This window comes from Rhodnius prolixus, unplaced genomic scaffold (genome assembly GCF_049639745.1).
Source record: "Rhodnius prolixus isolate KJV_2025 unplaced genomic scaffold, Rpr scaffold_1, whole genome shotgun sequence".
NCBI classification, from domain to species: Eukaryota; Metazoa; Arthropoda; class Insecta; order Hemiptera; family Reduviidae; genus Rhodnius; species Rhodnius prolixus.
The window spans coordinates 62,606,539-62,629,163 of record NW_027411581.1 but is presented as its reverse complement, the minus strand read 5'-3'; the positions used below and the strand labels follow the sequence as shown (position 1 = coordinate 62,629,163).

The following is a 22,625-nucleotide window of genomic DNA, read 5'->3' as shown; positions in this document are numbered from 1 at the left end:
AAAAATTACTCCATTATAAATACCTGTCCAGAGCAAATTCTGTGGGCTGTAGTTTTATCAATGGCTTTAATGATCTTCTCATCATCACTCATTTTATTTCTATAAAAAGTTTTAAATGAAAGAGAGAATAAAGTAGAACGGCTAACATTATTTTTTGTAACCTTCATGTAGGTTTTATTTACTTGTTGAGCGCAGGTTTGAGAATTAACTCCTAGACGATTCGTAACTCCTGATACTGGAACAGTCTGCATTTTTCTTTGCTTCTTCGTCGCATTCTTCAAATGCCCCTCTACGTGTTTTGTAGGTTGAAAGGCTAGTTTGATAGGAAAGACCTCATTAATTCATACTTTTTGTACATTGTTTTATTAAGACATTTTATTTGCAATCTTTTTTTTAAATGAATTAATTGTATTTCATAAATAACACGAGAAAGATTAAAATGCTGTTAGAATGTGATGTTCAAAATTATTCAGTTGGTAGAGAGTAAATTAATATGGCATCTGTTCAAAAACTTAATTACCAAAAATAACTGATAACGCAACAGCATTATAAGGGTTCCAGGCTCCACACGCTCAAACGGAGATATTTATAGTGTAATGTGCTGTCTGTTTTTGAGGTGTTTTCTACCCCCCCCCCCCCCAACAGAAATCGAGTTATTTCTTCATTGGTAATAAGACTTCGCCATATAAATTCTTAGCTTAGCCACTTCATAGATCCAAAATGAAAACAAGAGACACTGCAGGTAAGAAAGTTTAAAGTTTTCGGGGGCTGAGGAGCCCTTATAAGTAATAACTTCAAATAAAATAACGTGAAGGTGTAATAGTAAAGGTAACAATCTGAAAAATATTTATACAACTAAGATTTTGATTGCTAGCGTACGAGGTTCTAAGAAGGGACCGAGATGGAAGAGAACCTAGTTGGATACTGTTTGAGCGAAACATATATTACCATTAACTAAGAAAGTCAACAACCAGAGAAAAATGATAACAAAGTAAGTAAAAAGGAATTTTTTTCAAGTAGGGGCCTCTTAGCGCAAGTGCAAACTACTAACGGACGCTCCGGTTCAAGTTAAAACAAGTTTAAAAGTGTTTGTTTACCTTGACTGGTATAGAGAAAATTTGTTCCTACTTTTGTTCATAAACGTTCCATGAAATTACTAATGAATATGCAGAAATTTAGATTTTCCTTCCACATCACTATGATTTCGTTCTCCGTCAATTGTACCTCTTTCATTATGGCAAGAGAACAAATCATCCTTTTCTTATATAATATACCTAAGTCACTCAAAGAAAATTTTGTTTTTCTTAACTATTTTGAATCAAGGTTTTTCTCCGATATACTGGCTTTAATAGCGAGAAATTATTTCTTCATAAAACATCTCATCTAGAAAATTAAGTATTATTTAAGAAATTTAACTAGTGAATAACAATAAAAATAATTTTATTGCTGTAACATACAAATGGAAAAAATAAATCGTACTAACTTCACCCACACAGGCCGACAGTATTGTTGGGCGCGGTTACTAATAGAAACGTGTCGTTTATAAATACGTCACGATAGGGAGCAGTAGCAGTCTTAGAGCAAGGGGTGTTTTAACCCTGACGGTCAGTGGCATGTGGTTTGTGGTATGGTTGTCAACAGATCTGGTTCTTTGCTTGAGCAGAAGAAGCTGCAATGGGCTAAAGAAAGAGGTGGGTTTCATGGTTTTATAGATGGGTTTATTTCTATAGAAGTACCAATTGTGAAAAGATCAGACAAAATTGTTTGCACAGTATATCGAGGAAGTATACCGCCAATTTTATCTTTACTTTGTATTAGTAATGAATGATTCTTATCAATTAACGATATAACCTTTCCCATAATAGGTTTCAATTGCTTTATAATTAAATAAAACTATCACAAAGACATCGACTGCCAATATCTGATAGTAAGTGGACGTTAAGTGTCGAAAATAGCAAACATTTTTTTATTTAAAGCTAGTAAAATTCATGGAAAGCAAGTATTTATTTGGTGCATGCGCTTTGAAGAAATCTTATGAACAACATTAGTAGAAATCTAAAATGTCAAGGCTGCAAATAACCCCCTAATTGAGGATAATTTTTACTTTTTGATTGATAACAACATAAAAACAAAAATCAGTTAATACTGATAAAAAAAATCTGCAATTATCAAAAATTGCATTTGTAGTAGAAGTAATTTAAAAAACTTATTTTCTTATCATTTTGCACCTGTTATAGATTGTAATTATTTGTTAATAAATATACATATTAACTTCAAAAGAATGAAAAGTTAAATTTAATTTTGTTACATATTATTTAGTTGCTTTAATATAACAGTTTATTAAAATAAGTTTTACATTGATAAACCTTATTTTCATAAGCTAATCGTAAAAAAAACTGCTATCCTAGAAGACATAGTACTCGTTTTTTATATTTGCAGTTAGAAATACTTCTACAAATAGAAAAATCCCGAATTAATGTGATTGTTGAATATTTCTGTTGGTATATTTTGGCATCGTTTAAGGATCCTTCAAATTTTTAGATTTGGTTTTTACTAGTCCTTTGTTTAAAAATAAAAAAAAATAAGGCGCGACAAAATCTGAGGTAATCACAGTGAGGTGGCCATTGGCGCCCGGAGCTTTTTTGCCAGTGTACTGCCGGTGCTCTCGTTATGTTACAAGACAATGCTGTCCATCATCTGGACTGTGAGCGGTAAGTAGCACCTAGGAAAACAATAACCAAGGGCCGGTAGCCTGGAATCGAACCCGGGATTTTCGTGTGGGAGTTCAGTGTGCTAAACCACTGACCCACGTTCTTCAATAGTTCATTGTTATTACAAAACAGCAATATTAAAATACTTAGTTGAAAAATATATTCACAAAAAATTACTTTTCTAACGCATAATTTGTAGGAATGTATTATTTACATGATCAGTAACTATAAAATTACTCAAAAAGTCCAAAATGAAATTAATTACTTTTTATTTTCAAAAAATGATGCCAATCATAACCTACATTTCCTTGACTAACCAATGTCACTCTACATTCAATGATTTTTTTTTAAGTGTAATTTAAAAACACTTCATCTTTTATTTTTTCCAAGTAAAGAAGACGCATCATATTTCACTTATTTTTGATAATTCAAACATTTACGCAAAATTGCCCAAGTGTTGCAAAATATAAGTAATGACTCTTCCATGAATATAATGAGGAAGGAGTCATAGATTATTGATAAACTTCTTAACTATCATATTCATAAATAAAACATGCACTCCCACCCTGCAAAGTTCATTGATGTTCACTGCTCAGTAGTTAACATTAATAATACTCATTTACTCTTCCCTGTACTGTTATACTCTCTCTCAGAACATTAATCCAAAAACTCTGGTCACGATACTCACACGTCTTTCTCCTACTTCAATCCTCAAGGTTTTGCTATTTTCTGAAATGCAGATCTTAATTATAAAATTCGTTTTTTAATCTAGATGCGTGGATGTTCCAGCTTCTAGGAAGCTCTTAAAATGAATTTTAATGAAATTCGTTTCAATTCGAGTGAACTGTATAAGAAAGCTAAACAAGAACACAAAAAAAAAGTTGATCTAGCAAACTTTCGCTGCTTCAACTTTCTCCGAACTTCAAATGATATAAACCATTTATTTTGAGTTAACAAAATTTCGGGTCTGTTTTGAATCGGAAATAACTATAAAAAGTCTTCAAAATGTATTCAAAAGCGTGGCAAAAATTATGTTTTTCTGGGAAAAATATGTAGCATTGTTTTTTGTAGTTGTATTTTGTATTTGGAAAAAAAAAAGTGATTTCTGAAAATATAACTTACCACCTTCAGGAAATTAATAATTGCCATTTTTTTAAAACTCACGATTCAGCAACTCGTTTAAGTCTCATTAATGTTATATATGTAAGTGATAGATCGGTAATTTACCTTGATTTTTTTTTTAATAATTTCACTTTTTGTCCCGAAAAAAGCAAAAAACACAATAATAAATCTGCTCTAAGGGGTTTTCATTTGTTTTTCCCCTTATTATAAGCCTTCATTTTTTTGTACAATTTCTGAAACGTATTACTGTCTGCTGGAGGTTATAGTTTTAATCACTGGCAGTGCAATGTGTATATGTATGTATATATTTTCACTTAATAAATAAATTTTTATCTATCTATCTAATAAATCTGTAAGTTAGTAAATATTGAATTTTAAAATTATCTGTGCATTAATTTGATTATTGACTTTTATATTAAACATTAATGACTATCGAAACTTATCGACAAACATAAGTAGGTTAAAGAACGTAAACTTCGTATGAGAAAGGTAGCAAAAAACAAACAAAAATACCATGTACTACATATTTAAGAATTAGGTAACAATTGGGGGAAAAAAAAGTACGGTGAGCTGTCCTAAAGAGAAATATCGTGTCGTTAGTAACTAATACTTAGTCGACCAATATATGCAAATTTCGCGTGCAAAAAGAATATATTGGGGTCAGAATGTTAAGTTTTGTTGGCAATTTAGATAAAGATAAATATATTTGGTGAAATAAGAGTGTAAAACATTTGATTGAAAACAAAATTTATCAAGGTATCCATCATTTTATTATTTACTTTTTTAGAAAATCAATTTCTTTTTTTAATTAAAGAAAATTAAGCATATTGATGAGTGACGTGTATATTTGGGACTCGCTAATTATTATGGACTTGAAGACAGTTCAGTTATTTTCAAAAACGGCTGCTTAACTTGTAACATAATTCTTTGTTTCTTGATCTTTTACTTTTGATAAATTTGTAAATTCCATTTGTAGTGTTTTTTTCTGTAAGTTCGGTTTTATCTCTAGTGTTCTGTAAAAAGGGAATAAGTGTTGTTAACATTGATTTTAAAACGAATTCCTCAACAGTGGCTTCTATAACTTTCTGTAAACTTCGTAAAAACATTGCATGCAAATAGATTAATTTCGTCTACTTTAATTGTAATAACTTTTTCTTGGTAAATTCCTTTTGGGACTCAAATATTCAGTGTTCGAAGATAATTATGAGTTAATACTTTGAAAAAAAATAGTAAAAGAAACCCGTGTGTGTTCATACGAGATTTGTGTTTAAATACCTATAGTTGGCAAAACTGGTTTTTGAGGCTCAGCAAGTAAGAGAGGACTCCATGTTTGTATCAAGTAAAAAATTATAATTGCTTGTCACTTTCGTTTTATTATTATGAGATAAGTGATAATGAAGTGTTTGTGCCTTTTACAGGTGATGTCAAGAAAAGGGATATGACCTGCTAATGTATCGTGCATAAGTCAGTCACTGACCCTGATTCTGTAGTGTGCGTATAACTTACAACTTAGTGTACATGAGAACATTCATTGACCGATGCATCGCGATATTCATGTGCTAGTATATGACCTTTCCCTTGGCAGTATATATAGCATTCTTGAGACTTGTAAAATATTGGATCGATAGTTAATGAACGGATAGATGAATACGGTTTCTTTGAATCATGACATCATTGTGACGAGTTAACTAGAATCTTCAAATTATTTTTTTTTTAGCTTTTACGGATCTGTGGGATTTCCTTAGACATCCTGGACGGTTCGCTGGGTTTGAGGAATTTTTTTTAATTTGAGGCCGTTTTTGTATATCTTGGAAGAGATTTTCAGGGAGATTACATCTGACTGATATCGGCTTTCTTCTCTTCCTAGAATTTCCCCTTTGATTTTGGGAAGCCATTCTTGGAACATCTGAGGAGCGTTGAAGGCTTGGCGTCGGTGAAGCACCTGTTTGCTTCACGGAGAGCCTGAGTAATCACCATTTGTTCGAAGGGAACATTCACATCCCCTTCTTTCTCTTTGGGGCGTGTGATTCACAATATTTAGAGAGGGCTAAGTGGGAGTGGATGAATTGACTCCTTGGAGTAGTTATCCATTACTGTCGGATACCTCTGTTCCAAACGTCCCTAGAGACCGTTGTTTTTGGAGGAATCCACTGTGACAGAATTTTACCAAACAATCTTACTCGTTGAAGAGGTGCAACCTCCATCCTATAAATCAGGACATAATTCCTAACTGATAAGAGTTGGAATTCCTTCTCTGTAAAACTTTCGAATAACACCGAGCTTTCAGCATGGGCAACATTAAAATGCGCTGCAACTTAATTTTTTAAGTTTATCATTTTAAAAAAATTGACAAACATAGCATAAATATGATAAAGATGATCCAATACTTTGAATCAGAAAGATTTAAAGCAAATCTTTGCTAGGAAAACCTTGGAAAAGGTGATGAAAAAATTGATTTTTAGGTCTGAATTTTACGTTGAACATAAAAGACAATAAACCCGGTTAGTAACACGCACAAGGATTTCTTTTTCTGTAATTAATTATTGCCATAAATTGTCAAATTTTCTATAAACGGAACGTTTAATGAAAGAAGAAACATAATCACTCATCTTGAAACTCCGTGAAGTAGGATCATCTAGGAAAATGGTTCCCAAGATGCTAATTTATACCGTTCGAAGTGTAATGTACAAACTGTGGCAGTTCATTTAGAATTGAAAAGTATTACTCACTTCTTAGGAGTTTGAGAAATCTTGTGTGTAGAGTCTTAAGAATATTTATGAGAAATTAGTGTGATGGTTCACCCCCAGATGTTTTTAAGCAATATTATTTGCTTTTTTTGATTAAAAAGCTAATAATTTGACGCTTATAAATCTTAATTATATTTCTTGGATTCAAAAAATTCGTTTTGACCTTTAATATAATAATAGTCAGCATACACCATTATGTATTTCAGTAATAAAGTAATTATATATTTCAAGTGTACTTCCAATTATGTGGGGAATTGATCATACGTTTTTGACAGACACCATTGGTAGTCCCTTTACAAATTAGAATTCCCCAATAGATATTATACTTTATATCAGATGAGTGCTAAGTGCCAGTCATAAAACACTTGGCAATTCCAAAATTAATCAAAGTAGCGGGAATCCCAAGTTCGTGCAGTTGATTGAACATTTACTGCCGCTTGCAAATTGCTTTGTAGAGGTTGAACTCCTTTATTAGAAATCATACATTAATTATATTTGCAACTTTGAAACTCTAAGCTCAGAGAGTATTTGCAACTGCTTACATTTATCTAGAAGGAATTAAGCGAAAGTTTTGCAAAACCAGTTAAGCTGTACTTAACGAAACCTTTTGCGAAAGAGTAGGTAATTGTAAAAATTCAAACTTGGCCTCGTGAAAAATTGGTAAATGTGATCATTTCGAAACGCCAGTCATTTTTTTATGTACATTTTATTAAGAGTTTTTAAAATTGTAACAGCCAACTCTTTTAACATTGTTTCTTTTTTTTCCAGACGAGCTTAAAAATTTCGGAGCTTTTTGGAGTCATTTTGGTGAAGGCGAAAATCAATTTCGACAATGTTTAAGGTAATTTTATTTGGTTACTTGGGAATAAATGTTGTACGATTTTGGTAACTGTTTCTTTTAATCTCAACATTTAATAGTCTACATTGCAATAATTAATTATGGAAACATTTTCCATAAGATTCTGCATAGCTTTAGCACACAATTATATTTATTCGTATAATGACTAACGATTTCAGCTGTCGGTGCTATTTCGATTGTTTTTCTACTTTTCCATTTTTGAGTAATTTTCATTGGTTGCTTGAAATTAAGGACTTAGCTAAGCAGCTTTAGAACATTCTGGGACAGGCTTGGACAGATCTATATATTTAGGGTTACATTATTCTTTAAAATAATTAGAGTAAGCAGTATTTCTTTCATGTTTCCATATACCTTAAATTTGTTTCATCTTGTTATTTACATTAATTTTTTCTAATATATATTTCAAGAACTGGATACTGTGTTTAAAAAGCAAGCTTTAAGGCATCCTTTTACTTGAAACCAATAGTTAATAGAGAAGCAACCGGGGATGTTGTTTCCAACAAGGACTAGATAAAAGTAATTCTACATTGCTTCCACATATGACCGTAGTCGTTTTCCCTCGAGCTTAATTAGATCTTGATCTTTACAAATAGGAAATCACCTTCTACAAATGGCGATAATTCTAGTTTGGAGCACAATAATTGGAATTTAGGTAAAATATAAACTGGGCTTTGATGAGAATCGCTATAGTCGATAGTACAAGAGTACATTTAGAAAACAATTAAGTTAATAATGGACAATATCTAAAAAATCTCGTATAAAACTTAAATTATTGCTGTCTTTGAATTATGGCCGTAAGAACAATAAAAAAAAAAACTATTATACTTGTCCACTTAATCCCTAACATATGGTAAAATGTCACATCAATTTATTCAAAAATGTTATATTGTTGATTTTCATTTGGAGCATTTCCACTAGCGGAAGTCCTAGAAAACTAGGCCAATAGATTTGCATAAAAGCCAAAGACCTAGCAGTCGAAATCGCGTCTTAGTCACGCTCAGCCCTCTTTTTATGGTTTGCTGTGCATTCTTATAAACTGTGGCCATTCGGTACTGAACAGTCCAAGTGGTAACAACGCTTTTTTTTTTAAATTCTTTTATTAATTAATTATAACTCAGATAAATAATAGTATTAATATAAAATAATCTATGTCGAAGGTGTTTTTTTACGAATTGATTTTATTTTACTGATAAATATTGTACAGAGGTCAACTTAATAAAGGTTAATGGCCAGTTTTTAGATCCAATGCCAAGATTTGGCGACACGAAAATGAAAACGCAACGTTTAAAATATCAGTATAAATCTAGTGATGAAAGAGAGTGCTATAAAATATACAAGATCGGTTGGAAAAGTTACAGGTTTGATTTGATCTTTAAACATTAACCTAACAATGGCTAAATGATTTTTTAATTAAAAGACAAAAAAAAATCATTTACCCATAAATAAAAATTCTATTACCTGCCCAGTAATGTGACATTTCATTTCACCAAGTAGTTTTGAAAATCTGCTAATTATAATTCACTGAATAATACGTGTAAAGTCATCACAATACCAAAAACTGTGTAGTTTGAAAATCTTAAATTAATTACTTTTTGAAATTTAGCATTTACTACTCTTATATTTAAGACAGGCCAATAAAATCGCTTTTAGCACTGATCTTTTTAAAATAATCAAAGCTCTACAGGATTATGAATGTGTGTAGTATGTAGGTTATAAAACTCGAAAAGTTTAAATTTGATATTTCGTTAGGTGCCCACTAAGAGATTCAACAATAATCGCTTGGTTGAATCGATCAACCGGTTGCACCATTTTCTGATTTTATAGTTATTTTTTTGGATTTTATTGAAAACATCTATTTACTTGCATTAATTTCTTTAATTTTAAGATGTTTTGAGTACATTGTTACAAAAATTTCAAGTTCACAATAAATTTGACACAACTAAGACAATGTTGAGCGAGTTTTAAAATCGATAATCAGTCATTTACTTCATACAATCATTAGACAATCTAAGATAAGATCGAAAGAACGCTTAAAATGTTGCCATTCGTGCTTGAAATCTATGAGGATATTACACGAATAATTTGTACGATAAAACTTCAGAAGTATTTTACAATTTACTCAATTAATTATTTAATTTCCCCCCAACTATTTGATTCAGTAATTTGTTTATCTCAACTACATCTTTCTTCTTAATCTGATGAGGTCAAAAGAGTAAAGAACTGTTAAGTTCTCAAGTCCGTCTAAAGGTTAATGAACTTTTTTTTTGCACAGCGTATTATTATTTTCTTTGACCATTTTTTTTTTATCCCGAAAGCATTGCAAAATAATACTATAACTTAAACTTATAAAAAAAATCAATCAATCTTATAAAACTATAAACTTATAAAAAACTTAACTAAAACTTATAAAACTATAACTTTTTTACCAAGCTGTCCTTTCAGTGTTGTGTTTAAGAAGTTGTATGGAATATGCACAGACATTATGTACTTCAGTAGGGCGATCTTGCTGATTGCTTCCATCAATCTGTGGTGTTCACTTAATTGTTGTTACTAAATTCGGAGAGTTGTCAGAAAGATTACTTCTTATATTTGCCTCCATATAACGTGCAAGAAGTTCACTGTTCCGAGTTATGCCGCGCTTAGATTTTTTATCCTAGGAGCCTCTATCTACTTCCAACAGTGTAGGCTATGAAGGGAGAAGAAACATCCCGGATACAATGACCATCTGATTTTAATAATAAAATATCCAGTTTTAGGCTAAGGATGTTAAAAAAATATATGTTCCAATAGCTAGATAGTTTCGTAATTTAATGTTAGAATTTTTGCAGACTAAATCCTCTTAATTACACTTCATTGCTAAAATAATTATTGAAGAAAATTAAGCGATACTCTATCAGTCAGAAGTATATGGAAAATTAGGTTTTGAAAAGTATTTCTTCTTAATATAACGAGCATACGATTGATTTTACCATCAGTTGGTTCATTAAATTAGCTCCATTAAAAACGATGAGAAGGTGCGGGGAATTTGTTAAAGCAATATGAGAACCATAGTGCAGTCAGTTATGATCATTTTAGTATGGAACATTTGTTTGTCAGCTGTTAATATTTGTACATTGGTATTAACGATTCCTGAAATCGTTAGATAAATTAAAAAGTGTTAGTAAAACGAGTAGTTATAGTAATTCCTGCAGTTTCAATTTTAATAAGAGATTAGCGTGCGTACTAAGATTATAGTGGAATGATTCCCAGATCTAATTCAGACGATGAAGACTTCAAAAAGATCAGTGTAACGGTGCAATCTATAAGTTAATTGTTGAAGTAATTGAAGTAATTAATAAAACTTAATCTAGCTTCAAGTAACATTAAAATTTATCGATTGGGGCAATCGTCTGGTCCCATTTCTTTCAGGCTCTAGAATTTCCATGTTAAATTAAGTACTACAATCCATTCTTTTGTCACGAGATAAGAATGGATGTCTGGAGAACTAGACAAAATTATGCAGATTTATGCCAAAACAAAAACATTATCTGCAAAGGGGTTGTGTAGATATCGATCCTGTGATCACTGGCTACACTGACCAAGGGTCATCAGCGGTCAAATCGAACAGAGTGTATACAGGCTTACTTTAATTTCATGGGGGGTGTGGAGGGCGGCCGGTTGACTTACTTCCGTATTTGTATGGGACGTGCGTGTCCATACAGTATTCTTGTGGTGCTCACTCAAACAGAATCGCCGATGACAACCATGATGAAAACAAACCCTCTGTTCTATCCTACACAAAATTTGAATGCTTCATTAACCTACCTTAAGCATAGGTAATCACATGTTCATAATAATACTTTACCTACTTTCAGGAAATAAGAGTGATAAAAATAATTTTGATCGAGCCAAGTGTGCCTTCTAGGGCATAATAGTTTCATAACAAAAAAGTCATATTCCGATGTGTGTAATATTTGATTATTTATAGGCGCCTTTTTTTATCTTTGACTATCGATTAATATAAAGACGCAAGCATTCTTTTGCGGTCTCACTGTTTCCAATTTTAGGAAAGGGCCAATGCTCCCTACTATTCAGTAAGTTCCGTTAGAATAAAATTTCTTACTCTTTTGAGTTACGATTTTATCTAATTTTCAGTTAACTAAACGAAGTAGTTTAAAATTTGTCATATAAAACATATACATATTTTAAATTTATTGATCTTTTTCTTTTAATTGCTATTCGTGAATTGGTAAATTATAATTTAGGAGCCAGTTCAGATCAAGTCTAGAATTGAAAACTTATCACCAGCAACAACAGCAGCAACAGCAACAAGAATCCAATCAACAGCAGAACCACCAAGGAACCGCAAGACGTCGTACACCTAGTCTTCCGCCGATCAACACGAATTACGAAGTAATACTTTTAATTAATTTTATTATTAAACGTATGTAGAGTGTAAATAGATTGTATAGGTTGTTTCGAATTTTTATAAACATCTGTTTTTGAACATTATACGTCTAAATTTGTATAATTACTTAGTTGGTCAGCATCAGTTGTTTACAACTTAAAATTTATTTATTAATAAATTATATGCTATGATGTGTTTTTCATTTCTAGTACATTGTTCAGGAAGATGAAGGTAGAGAAGGAGATACCTCTGGTTATGCAAGTGATAATGCCGCAAATGAGTACCCAATAGGCGAAACTTGGACTAAACAAAACGGCAATTGGCCATTACCAAATTTTTCAAGGTTGTATACAATTTAATATTGCATTGAACTTTGTAACAGAGATTATTTTGTGAAGTTGATACCAAAACAAAAAAAAAAAAGAATTATGAACTTGATTATGATGTTCAGCAGGAAGACACCAGAATCAGTGTCCAGTTGTAGTGGCGGCCGAGAAGAACAAAGAGCCAGGTGGGGCGATCGTGGAGTTGGTGTAGGACATCTGTGGGCAGCTTCGCCCCACCTGCCACAGGCTCCATTACCACAGATCGACAGAGCTACACCCTCTTGGTTGCATCGTGGTTTAATGCAGTTAGTGTTCACAATTGTTTTCCATTTTGTTGACGTTTGTAATCGAAAAACGAACAGAGTGGCACTTATTTTACTGAAAAAGACATAAATAAAAATACGAATCATTTTTTAAACAAAAAATTAAAATGAAACAATTGATCGTTTTACAAATACATACTTCAGTATTTGAGTACATCAGAATGGGATTGGTTGAGTAATTTGTGTACTGGATTCCCACGCGGAGAACTCCCGGGTCGAATCCAGCTTCCAGCTGTTAGATTTTTCTTCCTAGAGGGCTTCTAACACCTCACTTGATAGTAGGCTGTGTTGTCTATAAGAGAAAACACTGCCCGGAAGAAGGCACTGCATAGAAAAAGGCTCAGTGCTCCAACGACGTGCTTAAAAATAAATAAACATTTTGTAATAAAAAATCAGAAAAACAATGGACGTAAAAAAACAATTTGTTCTTCAAAATAATTTTAAATTATATCAAATTTATTTAGTTTTTATCTATTATATTTTATTTGTGTGAAATATTTAATGTTTATATTTTTTAAAAAAATCTTAATTCAGGGAACCAGCGCAGGTTTTAGTAATATCTCATGAAGATAGTTACTCAAACAATCAAGATATGTCACGAAGTTGTGAAACTTTGGTTTCAGCTGAAGAATTTCATAGGTAAAACATAAATATCACTTAATGTGAATGTAATGAATTATTAAGAAATAATTATAAAGTTTTTTATTGTTACACGCTAGAAGTTATCTGAGAGGTCAGAATACTCCGATTGATCCACATTCATTGGCTGAAAGGGAAAAGAAGAGGCAGAAAGCACTTGAACAGCAGAATGCTATTAAACAACAGGTTAGTTTGGTTTTCTTGATTAATGTCTTTGCCATAAGGAAAATATTACGAGATTTCACCGGGAAAATCTTGAATGTCCTCGAAAATCCCTTTTGTCAAAGATCTTACGAAAACTTCTTTTCTCTATAATTTCATAACTCTATAGCAGCTCATCCTAATCCTTTAATCGAACACCTATCTTCTTCCGCAATACCTTACCGAGATAAAATCGAAGATGGCCTCCACGATCTACTCTTATCCGGGGAGTGTTCACGATAATGGAGTGATACCACTGGGGTGCCTTCCCCCACTCAAATAGCTGATATTGTTAACATCTACCATAAGTATTTACTCGTTGCAGCAATTGTTGTAGTAGTAAATTTCAATTAAAGATTTTTTTTTTTCAAAGTATATTATATAATATATGATTAGGAAAATTAAACGCTCTTAATATTAATCTTCTGTGTCAGCAGTCACAATGAATGTATTAAGAATGAAGTATCACTGATTATTACCACCTTACTACACCCAATTTTAGATTTTTACAATAAATCGTTTAATTTATGCAGTATAGAACCTTTTTACAATCGATACTAAATAAATTTGAGTTAATCAATAAATAGAATTTCGATTAACATTTGATAAAACGTGTTTTTATTAATGGAATCATAAATGTTTTATTACATGACTTATTGACATTGAAAAAAATGTTCTAATTGAATACATACGAGTTTTATATTTAAAAACTTTTTGTAGTATTCAGAAAAATAAATAATAAATCAGCACTGAACGTAGTGAATACGTAGCAGTAAAGTTAATTTGAAAGTAATAAATAAATGATAAAATGGTACTTGCATGCAACAATAATAATCGTACCATGTGATATATCTTTTAAAATAGGACATTAGTCATTTTTTTAATGTTATTTTTGCGATTTTCTAATTATTTGTTTAATTAAGGCTTATTAACATCTAAGGTCATTGACCCATTGCCTTTATAAGGACTTGTCCGTCTCGGTTGATCTGCTCCTGGAGCAGTTTTTTGGCGGGCGTCACAAGCTCCAGGATCAGATCGGATTTTACTCCCTATTGACGAGGATTAAACAAGTGGCTAGTATTCCGAGTCTAAACTAAATCTATTGTTTTTAAGAAAATTATTTTTCGAATTAAAGTAAAATGAAAGAAAAGACCCTAATGCCATCTGAAAGATGCAATGTTGAACCGTGAATTAAATCGTGGAAGTTTTAAAGGTATTTGAAAACGATGGTAAACGTTCGAAACTTTACAATATAATTTGGATTAAGAAAGCAAAATTTCAAATAAACATTTTATGAGATATAAAATAAAACCGCTTATTAGATTACTAGATTATTTAACTTTCGCTTCTAAATTGGGGGAGACAATAATTGAACAGTGTAGTTGAATAATTGACGTTACAGTTGGAAGAAAAGGAGCGGAAAAAAAGGGAGGAACAAGAAAGAAGATTACGGGAAGAAAGAATTGAAGAAGAAAGATTGCGACGTCACCAAGAATTAGAAATACAAAGATTAGAGGAAGAGCAGAGAAGAGCGAAAGAAAAAGAGGTAATCAATTAAAAATATAAATATCACATTAAACATATTATGAACTAACATCTTAACCAAGTTTTCATTAAGATTAGATTGAATTCGCAAAAAAGCTATCAGAAAAAAAAATATTACGCTTTCAATTATTAATTGCTTTTATCACCTTGACAAACCTTTTTCAGTACTGAACCAGGCTGAATAAAATATTAATCTTCAAAAAAACAAAAAAGATGTCCTAACTAAAGCAACTAAATAATTCTTTTGTGACGTCTTGGTCTAATAAAATATGATGGATTTATTTCAATCGATATACAACTAAATTTATATACGAGGATCTCCTTAACTAAGAACAACTTAATATGATTTCTTTGCAATCGATTTGTTCCCATAGCTTTATAAAACAAATTTTTATTACAGGAATGGATTTATGTTTTACCAGCTAAGTTTATTCCTATATATTCTCACAAGGATGTTATATATTGTGCTTACTCGTACTTTGCTTTAAACACAATAAATACTTTAGTTACATTATTTAATGAATGAAAAAAATCATTATATGTGCTATTATTTTTGTTGCAGGTTTGTAGACTTTCAAAATTATAATGTTCTCATAAAATCAAGCGTATTTCTGTCTCTCTCTTTTCTTGATTTCTTCAATTTACATTTTTAATGAATCGTTCAGTCATATATTTAATGATTTAAATATTATAACATGAAAACTTTTTAAAACAAAAAAGTAAAATAAAAAATAGAAAGTTTAAAGCAATAAATTTGACATTCTACGTATAATATGTATTAAGATGTTGTTTTACATGATTAAATATTTATCTTTGAAATGATTTACGTTATAATTGTATTTAAAATTCTGTTTTAAATAATATAATATGCATGTAAATTGTAGACTGAAGATGAATCCTTGGTTCTGAAACGTTTTTAAGGTTTAAAATTAATAGATAAAGAAAAGAGAGACTGAAAAATGCTTGATTTAACTATAAACATCATATAAATATAAAAACTTTTTGTAATATTTTTTGATAAAATTGAGAATGACTAATTCATTGATTAGAACCAATCAATTGACAGGAAAAAGAAGAGCGAATAGCAAAAGCAATGAGAGAAGCAATAGAACTAGCCGAGCGTACAGCACGTGAAGAAAAGGCCAAAGCAAGGCGAAAGCATATATCTGAAAGAAGACCGCCAACTCCTAGACCTACGGTTAAAACAATAACCGTATCTTCACCATCAGCGGCAAGTGATGATAGTTCATCACTGCTGGGTGAAAGGATAGAGAAAAGTGAATCTAATACGATGCAACAGACAACAACACTGGTGGTGGCATCAGCAGCAGTGTCGAACGCAAATGACGCAGCTGCCCTTGTGGAAGCCAGGCACCAGGAGAACATAGCACCGCAAGAGCTTGAAAGTAAAGAGAAACAGGAGTCGCAGAACGCTAGGGTCGAACAGCGTTCTACAACACCTGAACAGCAACAGGTTACTCTGGCGGTTTCTGCCGGTGAGTCTCTCTCCCTCCACTCATATGTTTTTACCATTTCCTGAATGAGAATGTAATTCCTGTAAAGAATAAACAAAAAGGACTAGTTTAAAATCAGAAGTAATAATTTAGAAATATTTTCTATGAAATAAATATAATAGCACAATTTATTATATGTCACTTTTAGATCCACCTCCACCTTCGCCACCTCCGCCTCCGTCCACAAAACTCTCCGAGACAACTTCAGTGATCTTGTTAGCGCCTGCAGCAGCGTCTACTCCGCAGAAAACTGCCACTTCTCCGTCCAGGCTTAGCCCTTTACCCTCGGCAATTACCCCGTTAACGTTAGCTATTGAAGAATTAGCCCTAGAACCAGGTGAAATTGAAGTTTCCAGGTTGGGTGTCCTAGCTTCACCGGCTGGTCGAGTACTTACGCCAAGTAAATTTAGAAGTAATGTAAAACGAGAACAAGCTACCCAAACTGAACAATCTTCCAACAAGTAGGTATATTTTCTTAAACAAAACTTTGATCACAATCTTATTTTTAAACATTTTTTTTTTCTCTAAACAGATTAACCTAAAGAAATCCCTTTTTTAGAATAATTATTTTAAATAAAATAAAGATTCATAGACTAAATTTGATTGCAATTTTCCGAGTTTTTCTTTAAATTTTTACTTAATGATAGTTTGTTTTCTATACAGGGTTCATTATAATTTTTAAGCGTTTTTACATCTTCTGAATTATTAAGATAATTTTTCAAACAATTTTTTTTTTTTCAACTATTCATTTGATCTCTGGGGACCTCAAAGCTAATATTTCCGGGGAAAACAGAAAATCAAAAGTTTAAATTTAAATAGATGGATATAAATTTGTTATATCTTCATTCCTTTTTAAGATCACGAAGAGAAAGAAGAAGTTTGCGTTTAGAAGATAGGCCAAAATGGGGTGTGAATATACCGATGACTCAGTACGTGAAAGCTTCAGACCGGGATCCTCATAGACGAGCAACAAGATCCAGGGGTAGACAGCAACCTGACACAGAGGACAGCAGGTATAATCAGTGTAATCACAACTATCTGGTAGTATTTTCTTTTTATTTAATAACTATGTTTTGTTTTTAATATTATTCATATTTCAGATCTCCATCGCCGTTGAATAATTCCAAGTGTTCATTCTCAAGTTTCAGTCCCATAAACAGATCAGTTAATGGTAAGGCTGTTTTTAATTTGTTGATACTGTAATGTAGATATAGTTAGCTTTCTATTAGAATAAGATACTATCAAAATGAACCTGCAATTCTTTCTCCTGCTGCGACCTACTAGTGGCATATCGAAACCTTCAATATCATCACAGATTCGTAGAAAAATGGTTTTTAAAAAAAACAGAAATTCAGCTTAAGGGAACCAAATACCAAAATGTTACTTTCATACTCTGTCGTATCATTCTCCCTCCATTTTTCTACAATTTGACTCCTATGCTTCCCACCGCTACCTTGGGCTATGCCGATAGAATGGCTAAATTAGATCCCTCATATCGACGAAAAAGAATTGAACTCAACAGACTGGCTATTGAAAATACTACTTGACCACAAATTCAATATCTAAACGAACTGCCAGCGACTTACATACATTTTACCATTTTAAAACTTTCGTTGACCAACTGAATTGAACTTTGGAGTTCAACCTAATGTCCTTAACCTTAAGAGATTATAATTCCTTCATCCCAAAAGCCTAAGTACAAGAGTTATTGCTCCCTTCTGCGTTTCCAACTTAATCATTCACAGAGACCTTGAATATCCTTTCGTCAATCTGGTCATACCCGATCCCGCTATAAAAAAATTCCTCTCATCCGCTACATCCTAAATAATTTTCCCAGGCGGTTAAAACGCAGTGACCTCTTTGAGGGACGAGATTAGCAAGCTCAACAATTGGGAGTGTTGCCTCTGTTAGCTTCTCCCTTTGGTATCTACGCGTATATATAATATCGAAATGTCTGCCTTCTTTTTTTTATACAAAATATTACAACTTTTTGGTGAAATGAGTTGATGTGAACTTAAAATTGGCAGGTTCAAATAGAGTTCAGAGTAGAACAACTCGAGGTGTTGGTACTCCGAGAGTAATTCAAGTTTTACCTCATGGTGGTCAAGTGAGAAAATCATCAGCTTCTAGAAGGTACCTCACGATTAAAGGTAGGTAGGACTTCTTGGTATAATGCAAATTCTGTAAAATGATGGTATTATTGTTCGTAAGCACAGGAAACATGAGGTGTGACTACTCAAACTTTCTTTTACTACTACGTCATTAAGGTTCCAACTCACGAATTTTCTTCTAACTCCAAACGTTTGCGTCATATTTAATTCCTATCTTCTTCTTAGAAGGAATCTATCCGCCCTGACTTATGGAAGAACCCTTCATCGAATTTACAGGAAAAAATGTATACAGTAAAAAGTGTAGATATATGTATATGTTCGTAATTACTGTACAAAGTTTGCGATAAAATCATAAAATACGGAAAATTCTATTCGTAATAGCACGCCAGAGGAAAACTTAACCTCCCCCTCTCCCAAAAGTGGATTTCAGAATTTTACTGGGAAATTTTAAAATTAAAAAACGTATGGGCAATAAAAATACTAATTTTAAAGAAAGTCGGAGCCATTTTTGAGAAAATCTTAAAATTCTGAAAAATCGATACAGTTAAGCGATATGTCCCTTAGATCGATTTTAACCATTCTTTGTTAGTACCTAAGGTAAATATCAAATTTGAACTTCTGAAATTTTTCATTTTTAGGTTAAGTTCGATCACTGTTCCAAATATATGGAATAGTTAATTTTAAGCGATTTTTCCAGGTTCGTTTTTATGTTTAATGAAAATTTATTAACCATTAGTGGAAAAAAAATTATTACTTGATATTATGTGTATTTTTATTAACAAATTTAATGAAACAACCGAAATTTGTCGGTTAGAATTGAAGTAACCAATTACAATAACAAAAAAAAAGCATTGTGTGTGTTACCTACCGGTTTTTTTGTTTTTTTTAAAGTTACACCGAACCAAAATGCGTAAACTTTGTTCTTATTTCATTCAGATATGTATCGGAAGAAGAATTTTTAGAGAATCACTTTTTCCTAATAAATTCCAAGAATTCCACGAGGAAATAGTAGAATAATAATGTTTACAAATTATTACATGCGTACATCGTTAATTCCAAGCAATTTCAAAGAAGAGAGCGATAAAAGGATAAAACATGAAATCGACCAAAATACCAATGGTACCGTGATAGCGTGATAAGATTGCCCATCCCAGTGACTCAAATACTGAGCCCCCTAATAGATGAAAATCTATTATGTTTTTTTTAACATGGGTTAGTTGTTTTATCTTGCTAACCTATAAATGTTTTATCAATCAACTGCATTGTTAATACTATATTTTTTCTAATAATTCCTTTTATTTTCGTGTTATTTAATCGTCTTAAATATATTCACACTGTATTCTATTAGAGTTCTATTTGATAATTACAATTTGATGTGTGATTTCCGTTGCATATTTAGGATGAATATCAGCGAGTAAACCTTGCTGAACTAAGACAATTCGAATAAAATCATAGTGCCTTACTAAACATTTTTTCGCTGTTAATACCTGCGTGGGAGTCAACTTTACTAAAACTATTTTCAGTTTTTCGTGATTTTTCTCGCTCTCTGATGGATAGTCTCTTTACCAGAGCCCAGCAGTGCATTGAAAAAGTTTCCTACCTCAGCTGTTGACGTGTCCTTAATCCATAATAAATACAAAATGAGAGCTTTCGAAATCAGAGGAAGTTTTTAGAGTGAATTCCGGTTCTTTTTTTACTTTATCGTATTTCCTGGATAAGTTGTTTCATCATTTGGAGGGGATTGTTGGATCTTACCTGATACTAGTGGAGTGTGCAATAGATCTAATTATAAGGTCACAATGCAGAATATCAGTGCAGGAAAAAAAAACAACAAAATTTCCCGAGAAAAAGTGAAAAGAATACGAGGCCAGAATCCTCATCAAAGTAACTTCACGAAGAAGATTAAATTTTCTTGACTAGACAAAACAAAAATCTATAAAAGAATCAATTTTTCGTTTGGAAGGAGGACAGAGTTACTCTCTTCTTGAGTAATCCTAAAAAAAAAAAAAAAAAAAATGTTTTCTTACAATTAGAAGCCAGAATAAGCTCAAACCTACAGAATTAAAGATTTTTACTCATTTGTCTTAGTCCATCACAATGCAAAAAATTGAAGAGTCAAAACTCGAAATTTTATGTTCAGCAAGTTATTGGTAAAAATCGGCTATTCAGAAGTACTGCATTTTCAAATTTTCCAATTATTGTGAACATCGCTGCTTAAATGAAAATCTATAACTTTTTTTTCCTATAAAAATCGATTTTTGGACAGTTTTGAACAGTCTGAGAAGAAGTGGAAGTTCTAAAGTGTAATTTCAGCGTCATTTGCAATCATATTATCTGAATAAGTTTGGAGGAGTGAAAATATTGTCTACGATTTTCTCGTTAACTGATCATGGAGATCATGGATTAAGATTTTTTTTTTTTACTTCATTTAATATCTTCCAAACGTCGAAGTTATTTCTGTTCTAGGGCACTCTAGAACAATTAATAGACCGCCTGGAAACAATGTTCTTCCTAAAAGACCAGACTTATCTGAATTGATCACTGTAAAAGAAGTTCTATCCCAACTGACGGCACTTAAAAATGTTAGTATGACCAAATTAATTTATTAAAACAAAAACAAAAAAAAATTATCTATCTTAGTAAAGATAAACAGTAACGGTAATTTCTTTCTTAAAATATTGCAGGGTCTTACAATGAAGCAAAAAGAATGGGAATTAACAAGAAGTCCCACTCCATACTCAGAAATGTCTTCTAAATCGTAATAATGCAAAAAAAAAAATATTTTCTAACGGAAGTCTACGAAATCGTCCCATTCCCCAAAAGAAACTGTAAAATATGTTTTTGAAAGTGCATAACATAACTTTACTGTTTTTAATTTCTATTTTATATGATTATTAGAGATTACAGTTTTAAAATTTTATTTCTTATTGTTACTTGGTTTCTCTTAAGACAAGAATCCTTAATTTTTTCGTATTATTTTGTATTTACTAATTTATTTTTGTTGTTGTTAAGCTGTTGTTTCTTGGCTAAAAAAAAAGCTATCTAAAACATTGTTATCTAAAGGTTTACTATTTTTTAAATCTAAAAAAATCGCTCCAAAATTCTGAGAAAATCTTCGAAATTCTTGTAAACAGAACTCAGATATTTAAAAAAAAAAAATTAATTCCAGTTGCAAACCTCAAGGTTACGTCGTTATGTTTAAAATCTTATCGTTTGTTACTATGTAAAAAATGGCTAGTACTACTGTTATTTATAAATAAAGTTGGTCTCAAGTATATCAAAATTAAATCTTTAATTTATAACAAGAAGTGAATATTAATTAAAATTAGAATTTGCAAAATTGGCTAACTATAAAATAGTAAGATAATCACAATAGTGTCCTTATAGTTGTAATATTCATTAAAATATTACTTTTTTACTGAAAATAAAGCTTTATTAAATTGTATTGCCTACTTTTTTTTTATCTTCACAATTTTTAAGTGTTTTTACTTGTTATGACCGCTCATTAGAGGATACGAGTTGTAATAATGAAGTGTACTTTTGTACTTATGCCCCGGTTTAAGGCATTTCTGCCATTTTTTTTTTTTTTTTTTTTTTACCGAACAGCCCAATAATATTCAACCATAGTTTACAATGGCTGCCGCCAGGATTTACAAATTAGAATGCGGAACGTCTAACGCACAACCGGCCATTTGTGGCAGGAAGTTGGCTATGCCAATTCTATAGAGATGATGCTGGAAAAAAAAAATTATTGAACCTTTGATACGCTAAGGCATCATCAATTTTTATGTGCGTTATTTGAGCATGTAGTTAGCAATGTTAGTAGTATCATTTACATATGTTGGTTAAAAAAATAAATAGAAAATTCTAGGAAAATTAATCACTTGCTGACAGTCGAGTGAGTGTTTCCAGCAGTTTTCTTTTACCTTTTCGATGTTAAAAACGAATGACCTCGATTCCAGGCACTTTGGAGCATCGCATTTTATTAATATTTAAAAATATTATAATTTTACTACAGAATATAATCTAAATCGTATTATCATCTTTAAGATTACCAGGTCAAAAAGTTCATTGATCATTTAGGGAAAAAAAGTTTTTGCACAAAAATTTTTCCCGTTAAAACAAATTTACGTTTTTATT

General features: G+C 31.6%; 2 protein-coding genes and 1 long non-coding RNA gene across 21 annotated transcripts in view; 1 reads left to right on the top strand and 2 right to left on the bottom strand.

Annotated features, from left to right (window-relative positions):
* The window catches only part of Pms2 (mismatch repair endonuclease PMS2), a 17,689-nt gene extending 8,554 nt beyond the window's left edge, over window positions 1–9,135 (bottom strand). For 2 of the 11 annotated variants that reach the window (XR_012453473.1, XM_074112461.1), the window contains exon 1: window positions 24–175. Coding sequence is in view for 10 of the 11 variants with exons in the window: in XM_074112461.1 (XP_073968562.1) it covers window positions 24–167 (144 nt within the window). In the remaining variant the exon portion in view is untranslated. The other 9 variants (XM_074112463.1, XM_074112466.1, XM_074112462.1 and 6 more) reach the window with 9 other exon arrangements.
* LOC141446078 (uncharacterized) lies at window positions 446–21,930 on the top strand. Of its 9 annotated transcripts, none has more exons than XM_074112478.1 (15): window positions 446–742; window positions 7,349–7,421; window positions 11,684–11,831; window positions 12,036–12,169; window positions 12,278–12,457; window positions 13,010–13,114; window positions 13,195–13,300; window positions 14,718–14,861; window positions 15,927–16,356; window positions 16,523–16,835; window positions 17,232–17,387; window positions 17,475–17,545; window positions 18,402–18,524; window positions 20,952–21,067; window positions 21,170–21,930. In XM_074112478.1, exons 1-15 carry the CDS (start codon window positions 721–723, stop codon window positions 21,245–21,247), a joined length of 2,199 nt encoding a protein of 732 aa, XP_073968579.1. In that variant the 5' UTR covers window positions 446–720; the 3' UTR covers window positions 21,248–21,930. The 9 variants fall into 9 exon arrangements, with proteins under 9 accessions (XP_073968579.1, XP_073968577.1, XP_073968578.1 ...); XM_074112476.1 differs by lacking the exon at window positions 446–742 and adding an exon at window positions 1,474–1,691; XM_074112477.1 differs by lacking the exons at window positions 446–742; window positions 7,349–7,421 and adding an exon at window positions 8,662–8,797.
* LOC141446084 (uncharacterized) lies at window positions 12,391–22,625 on the bottom strand. Its single transcript, XR_012453474.1, has 3 exons — window positions 22,412–22,625; window positions 12,615–12,834; window positions 12,391–12,530 (listed from the first exon to the last, which is right to left on the bottom strand). It is a non-coding gene; the product is annotated as an uncharacterized lncRNA (long non-coding RNA).